Source organism: Eupeodes corollae, chromosome 2 (genome assembly GCF_945859685.1).
Source record: "Eupeodes corollae chromosome 2, idEupCoro1.1, whole genome shotgun sequence".
Taxonomy (NCBI): domain Eukaryota; kingdom Metazoa; phylum Arthropoda; class Insecta; order Diptera; family Syrphidae; genus Eupeodes; species Eupeodes corollae.
The window spans coordinates 20,481,350-20,498,093 of NC_079148.1; the positions used below are offsets into that span (position 1 = coordinate 20,481,350).

General features: G+C 36.0%; 1 protein-coding gene and 1 non-coding gene across 3 annotated transcripts in view; both read left to right on the top strand.

Annotated features, from left to right (window-relative positions):
• The window catches only part of LOC129946647 (tyrosine-protein phosphatase 10D-like), a 255,611-nt gene that overhangs the window by 225,480 nt on the left and 13,387 nt on the right, over positions 1 to 16,744 (top strand). For both annotated transcript variants that reach the window (XM_056056900.1, XM_056056899.1), the window contains exons 3-10: positions 5,708 to 5,986; positions 11,986 to 13,083; positions 13,142 to 13,573; positions 13,632 to 14,716; positions 14,779 to 15,085; positions 15,412 to 16,094; positions 16,154 to 16,412; positions 16,477 to 16,605. In XM_056056900.1, coding sequence (XP_055912875.1) covers positions 5,708 to 5,986; positions 11,986 to 13,083; positions 13,142 to 13,573; positions 13,632 to 14,716; positions 14,779 to 15,085; positions 15,412 to 16,094; positions 16,154 to 16,412; positions 16,477 to 16,605 — 4,272 coding nt within the window. The remainder of the gene's footprint in view (positions 1 to 5,707; positions 5,987 to 11,985; positions 13,084 to 13,141; positions 13,574 to 13,631; positions 14,717 to 14,778; positions 15,086 to 15,411; positions 16,095 to 16,153; positions 16,413 to 16,476; positions 16,606 to 16,744) is intronic.
• Trnag-gcc (transfer RNA glycine (anticodon GCC)) lies at positions 2,269 to 2,339 on the top strand. Its single transcript has one exon. It is a non-coding gene; the product is annotated as a tRNA-Gly (tRNA).

A 16,744-nucleotide genomic window follows, 5' to 3' on the forward strand; every position in this document is an offset into this window, starting at 1 on the left:
GCGTGTCTGGCGTCGATTGCAATATATTCAATCTGGTTGACGGTAGATTGATCTGAAGAATTCCAAGTTCTTTGTGAATGGTGGAGGTGGAGGTGTGGAAATCGCGTACTGGCTACCATGACGTTTCGCCCAGCAGCAAAATCTATGAGCCTGAATCCGTTGTCGGAAGTATTGTAGCGCAGGCTGTTTTTCCCGATTATTGCACCAAAGATGTCTTCCCTTCCTAGCCTTTGCATTAAAATCGGCCAAGACAGTTTTAATATCGTAGCTAGGACACTGCTCATATGTTTTGTCTAAGAGCTTGAAAAACATATCTTTGGTGTTGTCATCTTTCTCTTCTGTGGGGGCGTGCGCACATATCAGGCTAATGTTGCAAATTTACTATTGATACGTATGAGGCGCTCATTGATGCACCTATAGCTCAACACTTCTTGCCTAAGTCTGGTTCCATTTACAAAGCATCCAAATAAGCGCTGCTGGTTTTCACGGTAGCAGTCACCATAGTAAATATCGCAGTTTTTCATCCTCTTTTTGCCCGGGCCATCCCATCGCATTCCCCGGATGTCGGTGATGTCTTTTTATAGCAGTCTAGGGCCTCCGCTAATTCTTTGGCCGCAAGTGGTCTGTTAAGGGACCTAACATTCCACATGCATATCCGAAGTTCGTTGTCCTTAATTCGTTTGGCTAGGTTGTCATCAGTAAATCCGTCCGTATCCGAGGCTTGTTGGTGCTTCGCAACTATGAGATTTTTGCATGGCCAGGAAGTCACCTCGATACGCCTAGGCTCCGAATAAGTCGTAGAAGCCCTATAAAGTCTTCAATAAGTTGTTCAACCTTACTGGAACTGTAGACGCCACCGTTGATTCCATCTCGGGAATTCCTCCGCTACCGTCTCTATAAGGAGAGGTGCCTTAGTGGAAACACCTCTCCCCCCTCTCTCGTTTGTTGCCCCTAACAACTTTCCACTGGGGTTGGAACCCAGTCTTCACCACGGGGAGGTGAGAGTAGGAGTTGCTAGACAGAGGTGGGTTTTGAGAAAAAACTTGTGGATGCTTGTGTCCTCTTGAATGTACAATTCTAACAATTTGAATATAGGTTTTTATTTTTTGTTAAAACAGCTGTTATTTAGATTTTACTCAAAAATTAATTAAGTGTTGACAACAATAGTTTTTAAAAGAAAAAAGTAGTTTCAAGCCAGTATCTCAAAGTTTTGAAAAGATATTTGAGCCAAAAATCAATTTTTACCAACTTTGAGTAACGTTTTTTAATGGTTTTTATTTTTTATAAAAAAATTGTTGATTCCATTTTTCTCAAAATCTTATCAGGTGTTAAAAACTTTATTTTTCGTTGCACAAAATTGTTTTGGAGACAAAATCTTTTGTATTCTTAAAATTTTTGAGGTGACAAATTTTGTTTTCAGTTTTTTTGATTTATAAAAAAACTGTGAACTGGATTTTTTTTCAAAAAATGTACTTGTTTTTTATAACGTTACAATATATAAAATTTAGTTCAAGTCTCTAGCGTTTTTGGTTCACGAGATATTAAGGGTTAACTAAAATGTTCAACTTTTTTTAACTGCTATGGTAAAAAAAACCACCAACGCAATTTTCTCGAGAGTCCTTTCTGCATCTTTCTGCCTTATTATCTGTATAACAAAATTTATTTGAAGTCGATATCTCTTCTGGTTCTTGAGCAATGGACGACGGAAAAACACCGCGAACGTACAGAAGTACGTACACACGCACGCACAGACATCTTTCTAAAAATCTTTTATTTCGACTCTAGGGACCTTGAAACGTTGAGAAATGTCAAAATTTTCAATTTGAAAAATCGGACCCATTACAATAACTTCCAATGGGAAGTTAAAAATGTCCGTTTATGTTTGATTTTAAAATAATAATTGAACGCCTAAAGCAAATCTGTTTAAAACGTTAGTTTCTAACTTTTAACTTAATCGACCAAATAGCTTAGAATGTAGAGATCAGGACGGACAGGAAGTCAAGCAAGTACAAAGCAGCATAATGGTACACTTAGGCGTATACTTAATTTGTTTGTATTTTATTGAATTTTAAACAATTTGATTCCTTTAATTTGTGTGTATTTTAAAGCAGGTTTTTTATAACCAAGTAACATATTTCATAAATTATGCGTTATACATAATAATCTTTTAGCTGCCCTGAAATTGTTACTTTTATAACAAATTCAATTCAAAGTTTCATGAATTTTCTCATTGAATAATAATAGTTTCAAACCGATGAAAATTTATGAGCATCGGTGGTTCAGTGGTAGAATGCTCGCCTGCCACGCGGGCGGCCCGGGTTCGATTCCCGGCCGATGCAATTTATACTTTTTATTTCTTACAAAAATAAAACCTAACGCATCTTCTATTCAACATTAGAAATTGGAAAAAAACAACTTAAATAAATACAATGTAGGGCTCTTAAAAACTTTTAATTTAAGAGTTAAGAATTTAAAATACACTGCCAATCACTAGGATGAGGCCACATATTTTTCAACCGATTTTCGTTCTTTATACCTGCTGGAAATTTCGTACCAATAAAAATTTACTACATTTGAGTAGGTAGATATTTTCTTTAAAAAAAGTAATAAAATTAAGGGGTTAAATAGAAAAAACAGTTGGAATTTCCCTACATTAATTAAAGAGCTACTTAAAAACAGTATGAAAAAGTGCGTCACTTGGATGAGGCCACATGAAAAATCTTATAAAATATCAAAAAAATGAAATAAATGTTTACAGTTTTTGGTTTTCAAATATTTATTTATTAGGTTTTTCTCAATTAATAATGAGTATGCCCCCATTTTTCGATATGACCTCTATTAGACGGTTTGGAATGGAATCATAAAGTTTTTTTAAATAGTCAAGTGAAATCTCGTCCCAGGCATCACGGATAGCTTCAATTAAGGAGTCCTTGTCTTCAAATTGTCTACCGCCTTCATAAACTTTTCGAGATAGCCATGCCCATACGTTTTCGATTATGTTCAAGTCCGGTGAATAGGGTGGCCATGGCAAAAGCTCTACGTTTTCTGATAAAATCCAGCTTTTGACAACCCTGGAAGTGTGGATGGGGGCATTGTCTTGTTGGAAAATCCAAGGCAGAGGTCCAAAAATATTTTTCATCTTCTGAAATGAGCGTTCCAACAAGTATTTGTAGCTGTTTCCGTTCATTGTTGGAGAAAGAAACTCCAATTCGATTTTGCCATAGTAGGTGATAGCTCCCCACACCATAACACCTGATGTACGGCTGTGATGTCTTCCCAAAATTAGTTCCTCTTTTCTTAAATCATGGAAATAAAAGTTGTAACCATCGGGGCCGTCAAGGCTAAACATTTTTCATCCGAAAAGACGACGCGTTTCCATTGACTGCTCCAAGAGACATGTTTCTTTTGCAAAGTTCATTCGCAGCTCCTTGTGTACTTGCTTTAGAACAGGTTTCTTTTTGAGTTTTCTTCTCTGGATAGTACCATCTTTTCTTATTATCCTTCGGACTGTCGAAATACTGGCTGGTACTCCGCTTTTGGACCTTATTTTAGTAGCTGATTGAGTAGAATTTGAAGCAATACTTAAAATTAACCGCTTTTCTCGGGATGTTGTTGCTTGGGCTGTGCGTCCTTTTTGGTTTTTTCCATAGTTTTGAGGATCAGCAAGATAGTTGTTTACAACTGTCTTACTTCTGTTCAGCTTCCTTGCTATTTCTCGGCTTGAGAGTCCCATTTCCTTGAAAGCATCGATTTGTCCTCTTTCTGCTACTGTCAACGTCTTTCCGGAACCCATTTGTAGTTGAAATTTAATAAAAATAGTTATTTGTAAAACGTTCTTAAATATTGTAACCCAAATTTTGAAAAAAATTGCTGATCTGAACTTCTACAACGAAATATTCGCAATGGCCTCACCCTAGTGACTCACTTTTTTATATCCTTTTTAGGTAGCTCATTCATTAATGTAGGGAAATTCCAACGGTCTTTTCTAATTAACCCTATAATTGTATCACTTTGTTTTATGAAAATATGTACCTACTCTCATGTAGTAAAATTTTCCGGGTTAAACAAATTCCAACAGGTATCGGACCGAAAATCGGTTGAAAAATATGTGGCCTCATCCTAGTGATTGGCAGTGTATATTTAATTTTTAGAATATTCACTCCAGATTTTGGAAAGAGACATTTTCACTTGTGTCAAATTCAATTTGATATTTCAATTCCTTAAAACAAAATCTAAAAATAAACATAAAACAATAGCAACTTACTGAGCATAAATAAAAGCTATTTATGTCCCTTTATCCTATAATACACAACATATGTATGTAATGTACACCACTTTCGTCTTATTCCGTCCTTTCTCGTCTTGAGAAAAGCAGAAGAAGCACTCTCGATCAATATATTTTCATTATCATACTCTATTTATTTAATCCTTCTGACTAAGCACCATATCCTTTTTTTCTTGAATGTCCTGCCAAGGACTCTGTTTCATTTTCTAAAATTAATTACCAAACGCTATGCTAACGCATATAACACCATGTACACATACATACATATACTATTTTACTGTGACTCTTAAAAGTTTGGATACATTCTGCTCACAATTCCATTTCTATATGCAGAATAGAAGTAAGAAAAATAAAAACCTAAGGACACTTGAGTCTTGCAGGATAAAAATAAACTTCAGTTAAAAAATAAAAAATAAAATCCTTAAAAATACAAAATTGAAACTATACATACTCCACTCGTTTATATACGAAAAGCCGACTTAACAATGTGCTGAAAAAAAGTATTCAAGGATTTATTTACCATCACACCAGAAACTCACTCTAGCTTTTTCTTTTTTACTTTATTAAGTCCTTTCCTTACTTTACACATTTACATTCATATATATGCAAGTACATACATATTTAGCATTGCTACTTGGGCTTTAAGGAAATGGATTTTTATTAAAATACAAGTGGAGTATTTTTTTATTTTTAGGAGATGGATAAGGAAGCAGAAAATCACGAAAACAACAACAACTGCCGGCCGACAGAATACAAAAATCTCCTCTATGCAAGGACGAAAGTCTAAGTCTTTAATGCCTCAAGCGCAATAGTCTTACTATCCTCTCTTATTCTCCACTCGAAAATGTAATCTTACTTGGTTTTTATTTATTTATTTTGGGGGTCTAATTGAGGATGACCGACCAACGGACGAATAACAAAACAAAAAAACGTCATCTTCATGCCACAGGACATTATATACAACTTCCTATATAGTTTGTGTTTCTTATGTTTGAGTCTAATTACGAAGTATCCTGTGGCTGAAATGCAACAAAACCTAAAGGGAATTGATTGAACAGACAGAAATGTCCATTTTTCTTAATCCCCATCCCCCAAAACAAACAGAAGAAGTTTTAGAGTCGAGTAAATCATTGCATGGTCATTAGCAAAATATACTTGAAAAACCATAATTATGTCGGTAAGTGTGAGGTGAGGTCTGTGCAGTGAGTTTTGAAATACTCTATAGGGGTGGATTAAATAAAGTCCATAAGAAAACAACTTTTTCTATAAAAATTTGCCAACTCTAAGACGGAACTAATTAATTAATCCCTGTTCTTCGGTAATCGATCCTTCCTTTTTCATGTTTCTTGTTTTCTCCTTCTTCATCAAAAACAAGGATTCAATTTACTCAATTTTGTTTTCTCCCTTTTCGTTTTATTTCAGCTCCTGATCCACCCTCAAACCTATCGGTAGCTGTACGCAGTGGGAAGACTGCAACTATAACATGGAGTCCACCGCTCCAGGGAAACTATTCGTCCTTTAAAATTAAGGTCTTAGGACTCTCGGATGCGTACGATACGAATCGTACGATTTTAATTGATGACAATGCATTCCAATATCATATAAGAGACTTGACGCCCGGAGCAACATATCAAGTGCAAGCTTATACAATTTATGACAATAAGGAATCTGTTGCTTATACAAGTCGTAATTTTACAACAAGTAAGAACTATTATCATACGTAAATCTTATAAACATTTATTTTATTGATTTGATAGTTGGGTTTATCATAATTTTGGTTTATTTTAATTTTTTTGTAATTGTTTTAATTTTCGTTTTTATTATTTTTGTTGGTGGAGAAAAAGACTAACTTTGTGTTATTTTATTTTTGTCGCTTCACTTTATTTTTTGTCAAACCCTTCGTCAATATTTTGATTTTTTGTTATTAATAATATCGTCTCAAATTTCATGCAATTAACAAAACAAAAATGATTTTTTTGCTTAACCTTTAAACAAAAATTACACAAAAAAGGTAGAAGGACACGTCACAAGGAGTTATTGGATATTAAAATACTTAGAGGTAAACCATGTTTTAAGGTGTATTTTTCTATAATAATTTTTATAAAATCGATATAAATATGAAGGAATTTGTGTGTGTTTTTTGAGTGCTTTTTAATTTGCATGAATTTTTACATAAATATTACAAAAGTTACACTTTTCCAAAATAAGTCTGACGCTTGTGTAATTATGCTTTTTTGCTTTATAATTTTTATTTAATATAATTCTTTAAGGACTACTAAAATTGTTATGTGATAGGAATTCGCTGCAAATACTTTTGAAAAAAAAAGAGGCTGGGATGCGACCCACACTGATAACTTCATATCCCGTCTGTTGATTTGTCTTGCTTAAAAGTTTTTAGGTTTTCGTGTTGGGTTAAAAAAGTTTTTAGTTGAATAATTCTTACAAATTTTAAAATTACCAACAATATTTTTCATATAAAGAAATAGTTTAGTTTGAAAATCTAGTTTTTTTTAAATAGATTTCCAGTCGAAAACAAATGTTTACCAATTTTAGTAGCATTTCTTAAATTTTGACAAATTTTATGAATGAAATTAATTTGAGAGGAATCAATAACCGAATATCAATTTTTAACAAATTTGCGTACTATTTTTTTTAGATTTTATTTTTTTTTTATGAAAAAACGGACTGTTATCCAAAATCAACTGAAAATCAAAAACAATATTTTCTGTGAAATACAAAAAGTTTAAAGACAATACTTTTAATTTTTGAAAAACTATTTGAGTAGTCAGTGAATTTTTACCAAGTTTTAGTATTGTTTTTTTTGTAAAAAAAAAACTGTACATTCGATTTTTCTCAAAATTTAACCAAATGTTGACAACAATATTTCTCATAAGATAAAATTAGTTTCAAGCCAATACCTCAAAGTTTTGAAAAGATATTTGAGTCCAAAATAACTTTTTACCAACTTTTGTTAATATTTTTTTAAGTTTTTATTTTTTGTGAAAAGTCAATTCGAATTTTCTAAAACTTTTATCGAATGTTGAAAACAATATTTTTAAAAAAAGTAAAATTACTTTAAAGTAATCAAAGTTTTGAAAAGATATTTGAGTCGAAAATCAATTTTTACCACCTTTTAATAATTTGTTTGTTAAGGTTTTTAATTTTTGTAAAAAAAAACTGTCAATTCGAGTTTTCTCAAAATTTTACTAAATGTTAACAACACTATTTTTTAAAAGAAAAAAGTAGTTTAAAGCCAACATCTCAAAGTTTTGAAAAGATATTTGTTTGGAAAATGAATTTTTACCAACTTTTATTAAGTTTTTTGTTTAGTTTTTATTTTTTGTAAGAAAAACTGTCGATTAGATTTTTCTAAAAATTTTACCAAATGTTTAAAACCTTATTTTTCGCTTCACAAAATTGTTTTGGAGATTAAATCATCTTGTATTCGTAAAATTTTCAAGGTGACAAATTTTTTGTTCAGTTCTTTTGATTTATAAAAATAACAGTTAGTTGGATTTTTTTTCAAAAAATATACTTATGTGGTATCACGTTACAATGTATTATATAAAATTTAATTCAAGTCTCCAGCATTTTTGGCTCGTAAGATATTTAAGTTTAACCAAAATGTTCACCTTTTTGTTAAACTGCTGTTATAAAAAAAACCACCCACGCAATTTTCTTGAGAGCCCTTTCTGCATCCTTTTGCGTTATTATGAAACATAATTTATAGCATAATTTTTTTGAAGTCAATATCTTTTCTGGTTCTTGAGCTATAGACGACAAAAAAAACGTCGCACAGACATCTTTTTTAAAAATCTTTTATTTCGATTCTAGGGACCGTAAACCGTCGAAAAATGTCAAAATTTTCGATTTGACAAATAGGACTCATTACAATAGCTTTCTTACTTACTTACTTAAGGTGGCGCTACAGTCCTGTGTGAACTAGGGCCTCACCCAACAAACTTCTCCATCTAGCTCGGTCCCTAGCTAGATGTCTCCAGTTTCGCACTCCAAGTTGGGTGAGGTCACCTTCCACTTGTGCGCGCCACCTGATCCGCGGTCTTCCTCTACTGCGCTGTCCTGTGGGTGCGGATTCGAAGACTTTCCGGGCCGGAGCATTGGTTTCTATGCGCTCTACGTGACCCAGCCATCTTAGTCGTTGGACTTTTACCCTTCTTGCTAAGTCTACGTAGCTGTACAGCCCGTACAGTTCGTCGTTCCATCTTCTCCTCCACTCCCCTTCGATGCATACGGGACCGTAGATCACACGAAGAACTTTTCTCTCGAAGCGACCCAAGGTGCTTTCATCCGCTTTGGTCATGGTCCATGCTTCTGCACCGTATAGCAGGACGGGGATGATAAGGGTCTTATATAGCAACACTTTGGTCCCTCGAGAGAGGACTTTACCACTCAATTGCTTTCTTAGTCCAAAGAAACAGCGGTTAGCAAGAGTTATTCTGCGTTTGATCTCAGCGCTGGTGTTGTTTTCTGCGTTTACAGCGGAGCCTAGGTAGACGAAGTCCTTGACTACCTCAAAGTTACGTCTGTCGAATGTGACGTTTTGACCAAAACGTCGGTGTTGTATGTCCTTTCTAGACGACAGCATGTACTTTGTTTTGCCCTCATAAACCGTTAAACCCATTTTTGCCGCTTCTGCCTTAATACTCACAAAAGCCCCATTGACATCACGATGGGTTCTTCCGATTATGTCAATGTCTTCAGCATATGCCAGTAATTGGACAGACTTTTGAAAGATAGTGCTTCTAGTGTTGACGTGTGAGCTCTGCACTATTCTTTCAAGCACGATGTTAAAAAAATCGCATGACAGCGCATCACCTTGTCTAAAGCCTTTTTTGACATCAAAAGGTTCTGTTAAGTTGTTTCCAACCTTTATGGAGCAGCGTGAATTCTCCATGGTCATCCTGCACAAAGGGATGAGTTTGGCAGGGATGCCAAAACTAGACATGGCTCTATACAGCTCGTCCCTGTAGATGCTGTCATATGCGGCCTTGAAATCGATGAAAAGATGGTGGGTGTCGATTTGGTGTTCTTGAGTTTTTTTCCAGGATCTGCCGTAATGTGAATATTTGATCAACTGTGGACTTTCCTGGTCTAAAACCACACTGATAAGGACCTATCAGGTTGTTGACGATGGGCTTTAGACGTTCACATATTACGGCAGATAAGATTATATAGGCGATAGCTTTCTATGGGAAGTTAAAAATATATGTGTACAATTCATAAACCTTCCGCGCTTTGAGGATAAAAGGTCTGAATTTTAAAGAAATTTAATGTAAAGGAGTCATTTTTTTTTTCAAATAACTAATGTCAGGAATTTTATTAAAATGGATAAAAATCAATTTTTTGTCATACTTAAGGATTCTTGCATTAAGGACGAAATTCAAAATTGAATAAAATAATTTATCTATGAGATATCAAATCTTATCTTTCTTTTAGGGCCCTATAGATAACATTATCTGTGAAATATAATATCGATTAAAAGGCCGTCGAGGCTTTGCTGGGTGGCGCGCATTCGTAAGGTCCCAGGTGCATACGTCAGTCTAAATTTTAACGATATTACAACGAATATGTTGTTATTTGCGGCGTATTTGCAAATCTGCGACTTAAGAAAGCCGTACAAGAATTTAAATCGTTTCGGCGCGAAATAACCATGCCATGAATTTGTAGAAGTTAGTGAGCATCGACTTACAGCAATCGCCTGGTGGCCTGATCATCATCGTTTTCGAAGAAGTACGGACCGATCACTCATTCTGTTTAAAATCCACAAACAGTTACTTCTTTTAGATGCATTGGCATCTCCTAAATCTCGCGTAGATTGGTGTCGTCCCAAATCCGGCAATTTTGCTTATTCACGTACCCTTTCATACAAAAATGAGCCACACCTCCAAAAATGATTTTTCTTCCAAAATTTTGATCAACCAAGTGCTCCTTGTTGTTGGTTAGAATTTTTATGGATGCAGTCCCAAATCACGACGAAAAATTCACCATGTAGTGGTAGACTCGAATTTGGACACCAAACGGTCCAAAGTCGACTTGGAATGACGACATTTAATTATATAGTTTTATGCACGTGTTGGCCAATACTGTAACTTGTTTTCAGTTACTCATATCTTGAAAAAAAAGTAAAGAAACAATATGGCCGCCATTAGCTGTCAAAGTCCACCCGTCTCTATTGGAAAACTAGATTGAAACAAACAAAAAAATTTAAAAATGAATTCATACTTAGATTCTTTTGTTTTTGTTTTGTACAATCACGATCTTTTAACTGTCGTTACTTACTTGGAATTTGAGGAAAAACAGTAAATTATTTTGTTTTAACTAAATTGGTGAAATTAACAGCTTAGCCATTACTTTTAGGGGGCGTTCGCAATCGCAGTTCAAATATGTACAGCTCCAATACTAAAACTTCTTAAAAACATACGTTTCAGAAATATCATTTGGATTTAAACACGTGAAAAATTCAAAAGACTTTCTATAAATAAAAAAAAAATAAATTGTGTAAAAAGATAAAATGATAAAAATTTCCACCATTACATAGCAGCATTTTGGTTTCTTCCAAGAGCACAGAATAAAAAATAAGACGTAGTCAATACGAAAATTCCTCTAAATTAAAATGACGACTTTTTTGATTCGTAAAAAGTCCATTTGTTTTTTGAAATTTATCATTCAAAACGCACTTTTTCGCGGTTAATTGGACAAAAAGTATTTCCTTTTTTTTCAGTTTAAAAAAATAAATTTATTTCAATCTTAGTTTAAAATGGTTTTCTTTCTGTCAAAAATATGTTTTCTATCTCTGTCATACCAATTATTCATGTGATAATTAGCAGCGGTACAATTTGCCACCCTGTTTTTAGTCCCATGTGCCTGATACTGTCGAACTAAGGTACGCTTATTTAACCGATAATTAAAAAGTGCTCAAAATAAAATGAAAAAGCAAGTCCTTCTGTCAAACTAGATATTACTACAACCTAACCATAGTTAAAAACAAAAATAATGAAGCACATTTCCGAAAACAGTTCTGTCTTTTATGTGTGCTCAAAAACTTGATTATGATAATTTAACTATTTTAACTAAAGAATGTGTCATATAGGTATCCTGCTGTAGAATAAACTCTACAATAGATTATTTTGTATAGCTCTTAACAAAAAGTGTGAGTCAGTAATAATGGATCAAAATGACACATCACAATAATGTCATTGTGACAACCAGTCACAATTTATGCAACATGTGAACCATCCGTCAAATAACTATACTTTTTGATTAACTGACTCCGATTTTCTTATTATATAAATAGTTAGACACACAAGTTCGATAGTGTAGACCACTTGTCGCACTTATTAACTGATTTCGTTAGCTTACCAATAACCTTTAATAACAGGTTTTGGTTTGTTGAAAGTGTCTTATGTAAACGGTAAGTATTTGAAGAAATTAAATAAAACTTAGAATCGGTTTACTAATAAATTTTATAAAGTTCCTACATTCATAAAGTAGTAGAAACTTCAAAGTTTTGGTTAATCACATTTATTAATATGCATGTGTAAATAATTAAATATAATAATGTCATTTATTTCATAAAATTACTAACCCTCTGCATGTCAAACTATGTACATTTACACATCTCCTTATTTTGAAAAAATTTATAACCTTATTAACATGATGACATTTTTTTACATGCTTAGAACCCAATACTCCCGGGAAATTTATCGTTTGGTTTCGTAATGAAACTACTCTTTTGGTCCTATGGCAGCCCCCATATCCTGCCGGTATTTACACACATTACAAAGTCTCCATCGAACCACCGGATGCATTGGAGAGTGTTCTGTATGTTGAAAAAGAAGGTGAACCACCGGGTCCAGCTCAAGCTGCCTTCAAAGGTCTCGTACCAGGACGGGCTTATAACATATCAGTTCAAACAATGTCAGAAGATGAAATCTCTTTGCCAACAACAGCTCAATACCGTACTGTTCCGTTAAGACCGTTAAATGTAACGTTCGATAAAGACTTTATAACTTCGAATGCTTTTAAAGTCTTGTGGGAATCACCGAAGGGTGTTAGCGAATTTGACAAGTATCAGGTATCATTGTCTGCTTCGAGGCGACAATCGATGGTGCCGCGAAGTAATGATGCAATTGCGTCATTAGAATTCCGGGACAATTTGGAACCGGGAAAAACGTACAATGTGATAGTCAAGACTGTGTCGGGAAAAGTGACATCATGGCCTGCAACGGGCGATGTTACTCTGAGGCCTCTTCCAGTGAGGAATTTAAAGTCTTATAATGATGAAAAGACAAACGACATGATTCTTACTTGGGAACCAGATCCACAGAGTACACAGGAGGAGTATAGAATCAGTTATCATGAAGTGGAGACTTTTAATGGCGATGCCAGCACAATGTTCACTGATAAAACTAGGTATAATTTGGAGAGTCTGCTACCGGGAAGAAATTACTCCCTGACCGTTCAAGCAGTGTCGAAGAAAATGGAGTCCAATGAGACTACGATTTATGATGTGACCCGACCCTCCTCTCCGATCATAGAAGACTTGAAGAGTATCAAAGAGGGATTGAATATAAGTTGGAAGAGTGATGTCAACTCCCGTCAGGAGAAATACGAAGTTCTTTATTCAAGAAATGGCACATCAGAAGTTCGTACAGTTTTTACAACCGAGTCTAGGTTGGTTATTAAGAATCTCTATCCTGGAGCTGGTTATCAAGTCAAAGTTTTCGCCGATAGTCATGGGTTGAAAAGTGAGCCGCATGCCTATTTTCAAGCAGTTTGTAAGTTATCTGCCCAGACATATAAAGGCAAAAATATTCAATCTCTTTTTTATTGCAGTTCCCAATCCTCCACGAAATCTTACAATAGAAAAGGTAACAAGCAACTCGATTTTCATTCGTTGGCAACCTCCAGAGCGCAGTGAATTCACCGAGTACTCTGTCCGTTATAAGACAGACAACGACAAGCAGTGGTCTCGTTTGCCTAGTGTCAAGGGCACTGAAGCCGATCTCACTGAAATGACACCTGGTGAGCGGTATACCATTCAAGTCAACACAGTGAGCTATGGTGTGGAGAGTTCGACACCTCTGCAAATTAATCAAACAGTTCGGCCAAATCCTGTCTCAGAGATAATTCCTCTAGTCGACTCCACTAACATTACATTGGAATGGCCACGCCCTGAGGGCAGAATTGAGGAGTATGTTCTCAAGTGGTGGCCATCGGATAGTCCGAGTAAAATCTACACAAAGAACGTTTCCGAAGACAGTCGTGGTAAGTTTAAGCATACTTCAATATTGCATGTGATTGATTCAATAATCTTTTCTTCTAGATGATCCGGAAACAGTTCGTGTCTTAATTGGAGACCTTATGCCTGGCGCCCAATACAAGTTTGACATTTATACCATCTCTTATGGGCTGACAAGTGATACGAATCATCTGTCAACCCGAACCATGCCTTTGATTCAGTCAGAGGTAGTTGTGGTGAATAATAACATTGTTCTGGAACGCGATACAATCACCTTAGCCTATACACCAACCCCTCAATCGTCTTCCAAGTTTGACATCTACCGGTTTTCATTGGGTGATATTTCTATTGAAAATAAAGAAAAGCTCGCCAACGACACCGACCGCAAAGTCACTTTCACCGGCCTGATCCCTGGACGTCTCTATAACATCACTGTCTGGACTGTCAGTGGAGGAGTAGCTAGCTTGCCAATTCAGCGACAAGATCGCCTGTATCCCGAACCCATCACGCAGATCAATGCAACTCATATCACTGATACTGAAATTTCCCTGAAATGGGATCACCCGAAGGGTGAATATAACGCCTTCGAAGTTCAATATCTAAACGCTGATTCAAATTACGTCTCAAACTTGACCACTCAGGACACGATCACGATAGCTGATTTGAGACCGCATCGAAATTACACCTTCACCGTTGTAGTGCGAAGTGGTACAGAATCATCGGTTCTCCGAAGTAGTTCACCTGTGTCGGCTAGTTTTACCACAAACGAGGCAGTTCCAGGTCGAGTTGAGAAATTCGAACCAATAGATGTCCAGCCAAGTGAAGTAGTCTTCGATTGGTCACTTCCAACAAGCGAAGCCAACGGGGTGATAACTCAATTCTCAGTCGCCTATGGACTTGAGGGCTCAACCCAAACTCAAACCAAAGATTTCGAAGCCGATGAAACAAGAGGAACGATCAAGAATCTTCTCCCTGGAAAGACGTATGTCTTCAAAATTCAAGCAAAAACCTCAATCGGCTTTGGGCCAGAGAAAGAATGGAAACAGCGAATGCCAATTCTAGCTCCACCAAAACCGGCTACACAAGTTGTTCCTACGGAGGTCTATCGAAGTTCCTCGACAATACAGATTCGCTTTAGGAAGAATTATTTCTCCGATCAAAATGGAGCGGTAAGTAAAAAGACAAGAGGTAATTCTTTTCCCTTGGAATCTAACGAGTCTTATTTTTTCAGGTTATAATGTACACGATCATTGTTGCGGAAGACGATACAAAGAATGCTTCTGGTCTCGAAATGCCCAGTTGGCGGGACGTGCAATCGTACAGCGTGTGGCTTCCATATCAGGCCATCGAACCATATTTTCCATTCAAGAACAGCTCAATAGAAGATTTCACTATCGGAGCTGAGAACTGTGACATTCGTCAAGGTGGCTACTGTAATGGTCCTCTAAAGTCAGGAACGACTTATCGAGTTAAAGTTAGAGCTTTTACGGCACCTGATAAATTCACAGATACCGCCTATAGCTTCCCAATTCAAACAGGTAAGCAATATTTCTTCTACCTCCTTAACTTTCCCATCGCATGTCTGCCCACTCAAAGGATTTGAAAGGTAAGTTCTTGAGCTTTTGATGTTGCCCCAGGATTTTTCTCTTCTCCCCCTCAAATACAAAACAAAAATAGTTTTTTTTCAAATCTGCATTTTGCTTTAATTGTTCTCTCATTTACCCCCCAAAAACTATGTCTTGCTTTTTTTGTAAACTTTTAAGGCCTCCTGACATCGGGTAAGAATCTTCTAACCTTTTTTTTTAAAAAAACATTTATTTTCGTTTTCTTTGGTGAGTTGTTTTTAAATGAAATTTTATTCTAGATCAAGATAACACGTCGCTGATCGTTGCAATCACAGTACCAATGACAATCATTTTGATCCTCTTGGTAACCCTAGTCTTTTTCAAGAAACGCCGTAGCAGTGGTCGAAAAACAACGAAAGAATCTCGAGCCCATGACAATATGTCACTGCAGGACAGTGTAATCGAAACCAACCGTCCGATTTTGATTAAAAACTTTGCCGAACACTACCGGTTGATGTCAGCCGATTCCGATTTCCGATTTAGTGAGGAATTCGAAGAGCTCAAACACGTCGGCAGAGATCAACCTTGTACCTTTGCCGATCTGCCTTGTAATCGGCCAAAGAATCGATTCACCAATATTCTTCCCTATGATCATTCCCGCTTTAAGCTTCAGCCCGTCGACGATGATGAAGGATCAGATTACATCAATGCCAATTATGTGCCTGGTCACAATTCCCCAAGGGAGTTCATAGTCACTCAGGGTCCGTTGCATTCGACGCGAGATGATTTCTGGCGCATGTGCTGGGAGAGCAATTCGAGAGCGATAGTTATGTTGACGAGGTGTTTCGAAAAAGGTCGTGAAAAGTGTGATCAATATTGGCCACATGACACGGTCCCTGTGTTCTATGGGGATATCAAAGTTCAAATTTTGAACGACAGCCATTATGCGGATTGGGTGATGACAGAATTCATGCTTTGTCGAGTAAGTCTAATAAATGAATTCACTTTGGCCTTCTTTTTAACTTTTTGATCTTTGTTCAGGGAGCTGAACAGCGAATTCTTCGTCATTTCCACTTCACCACATGGCCCGATTTTGGAGTGCCAAATCCACCACAAACTTTGGTACGGTTTGTCAGAGCGTTCCGTGATCGTATTGGCAGTGAGCAACGACCAATTGTGGTCCATTGTAGTGCTGGAGTTGGTCGATCGGGAACTTTCATAACTTTAGATAGAATTCTTCAACAGATCAATACTTCGGATCATGTTGATATCTTTGGAATAGTTTTTGCAATGAGAAAAGGTAAGACTTTTCTAAAATATGATTAAAATTGAAAAGTTTTTTAATTTAAATCTATGAATTTTAGAACGTGTCTGGATGGTGCAAACGGAACAACAATACATTTGCATTCATCAGTGTCTTTTGGCTGTGCTCGAGGGTAAGGAGAATATCATTGGACCGGCTCGTGAAATTCATGATAACGAAGGTTATGAGGGTGAGTTTTTGCAGTTCCAATTATGTTTTTGTGTTTTTAAAAAACTACTGAAGAACTTTTTTGGTATAACTGTTTTCTCTAATCTTATGGGTTTTATTTTTTAAATTATGTTTGGTGTTGGGTGATGTTACAGGAATCT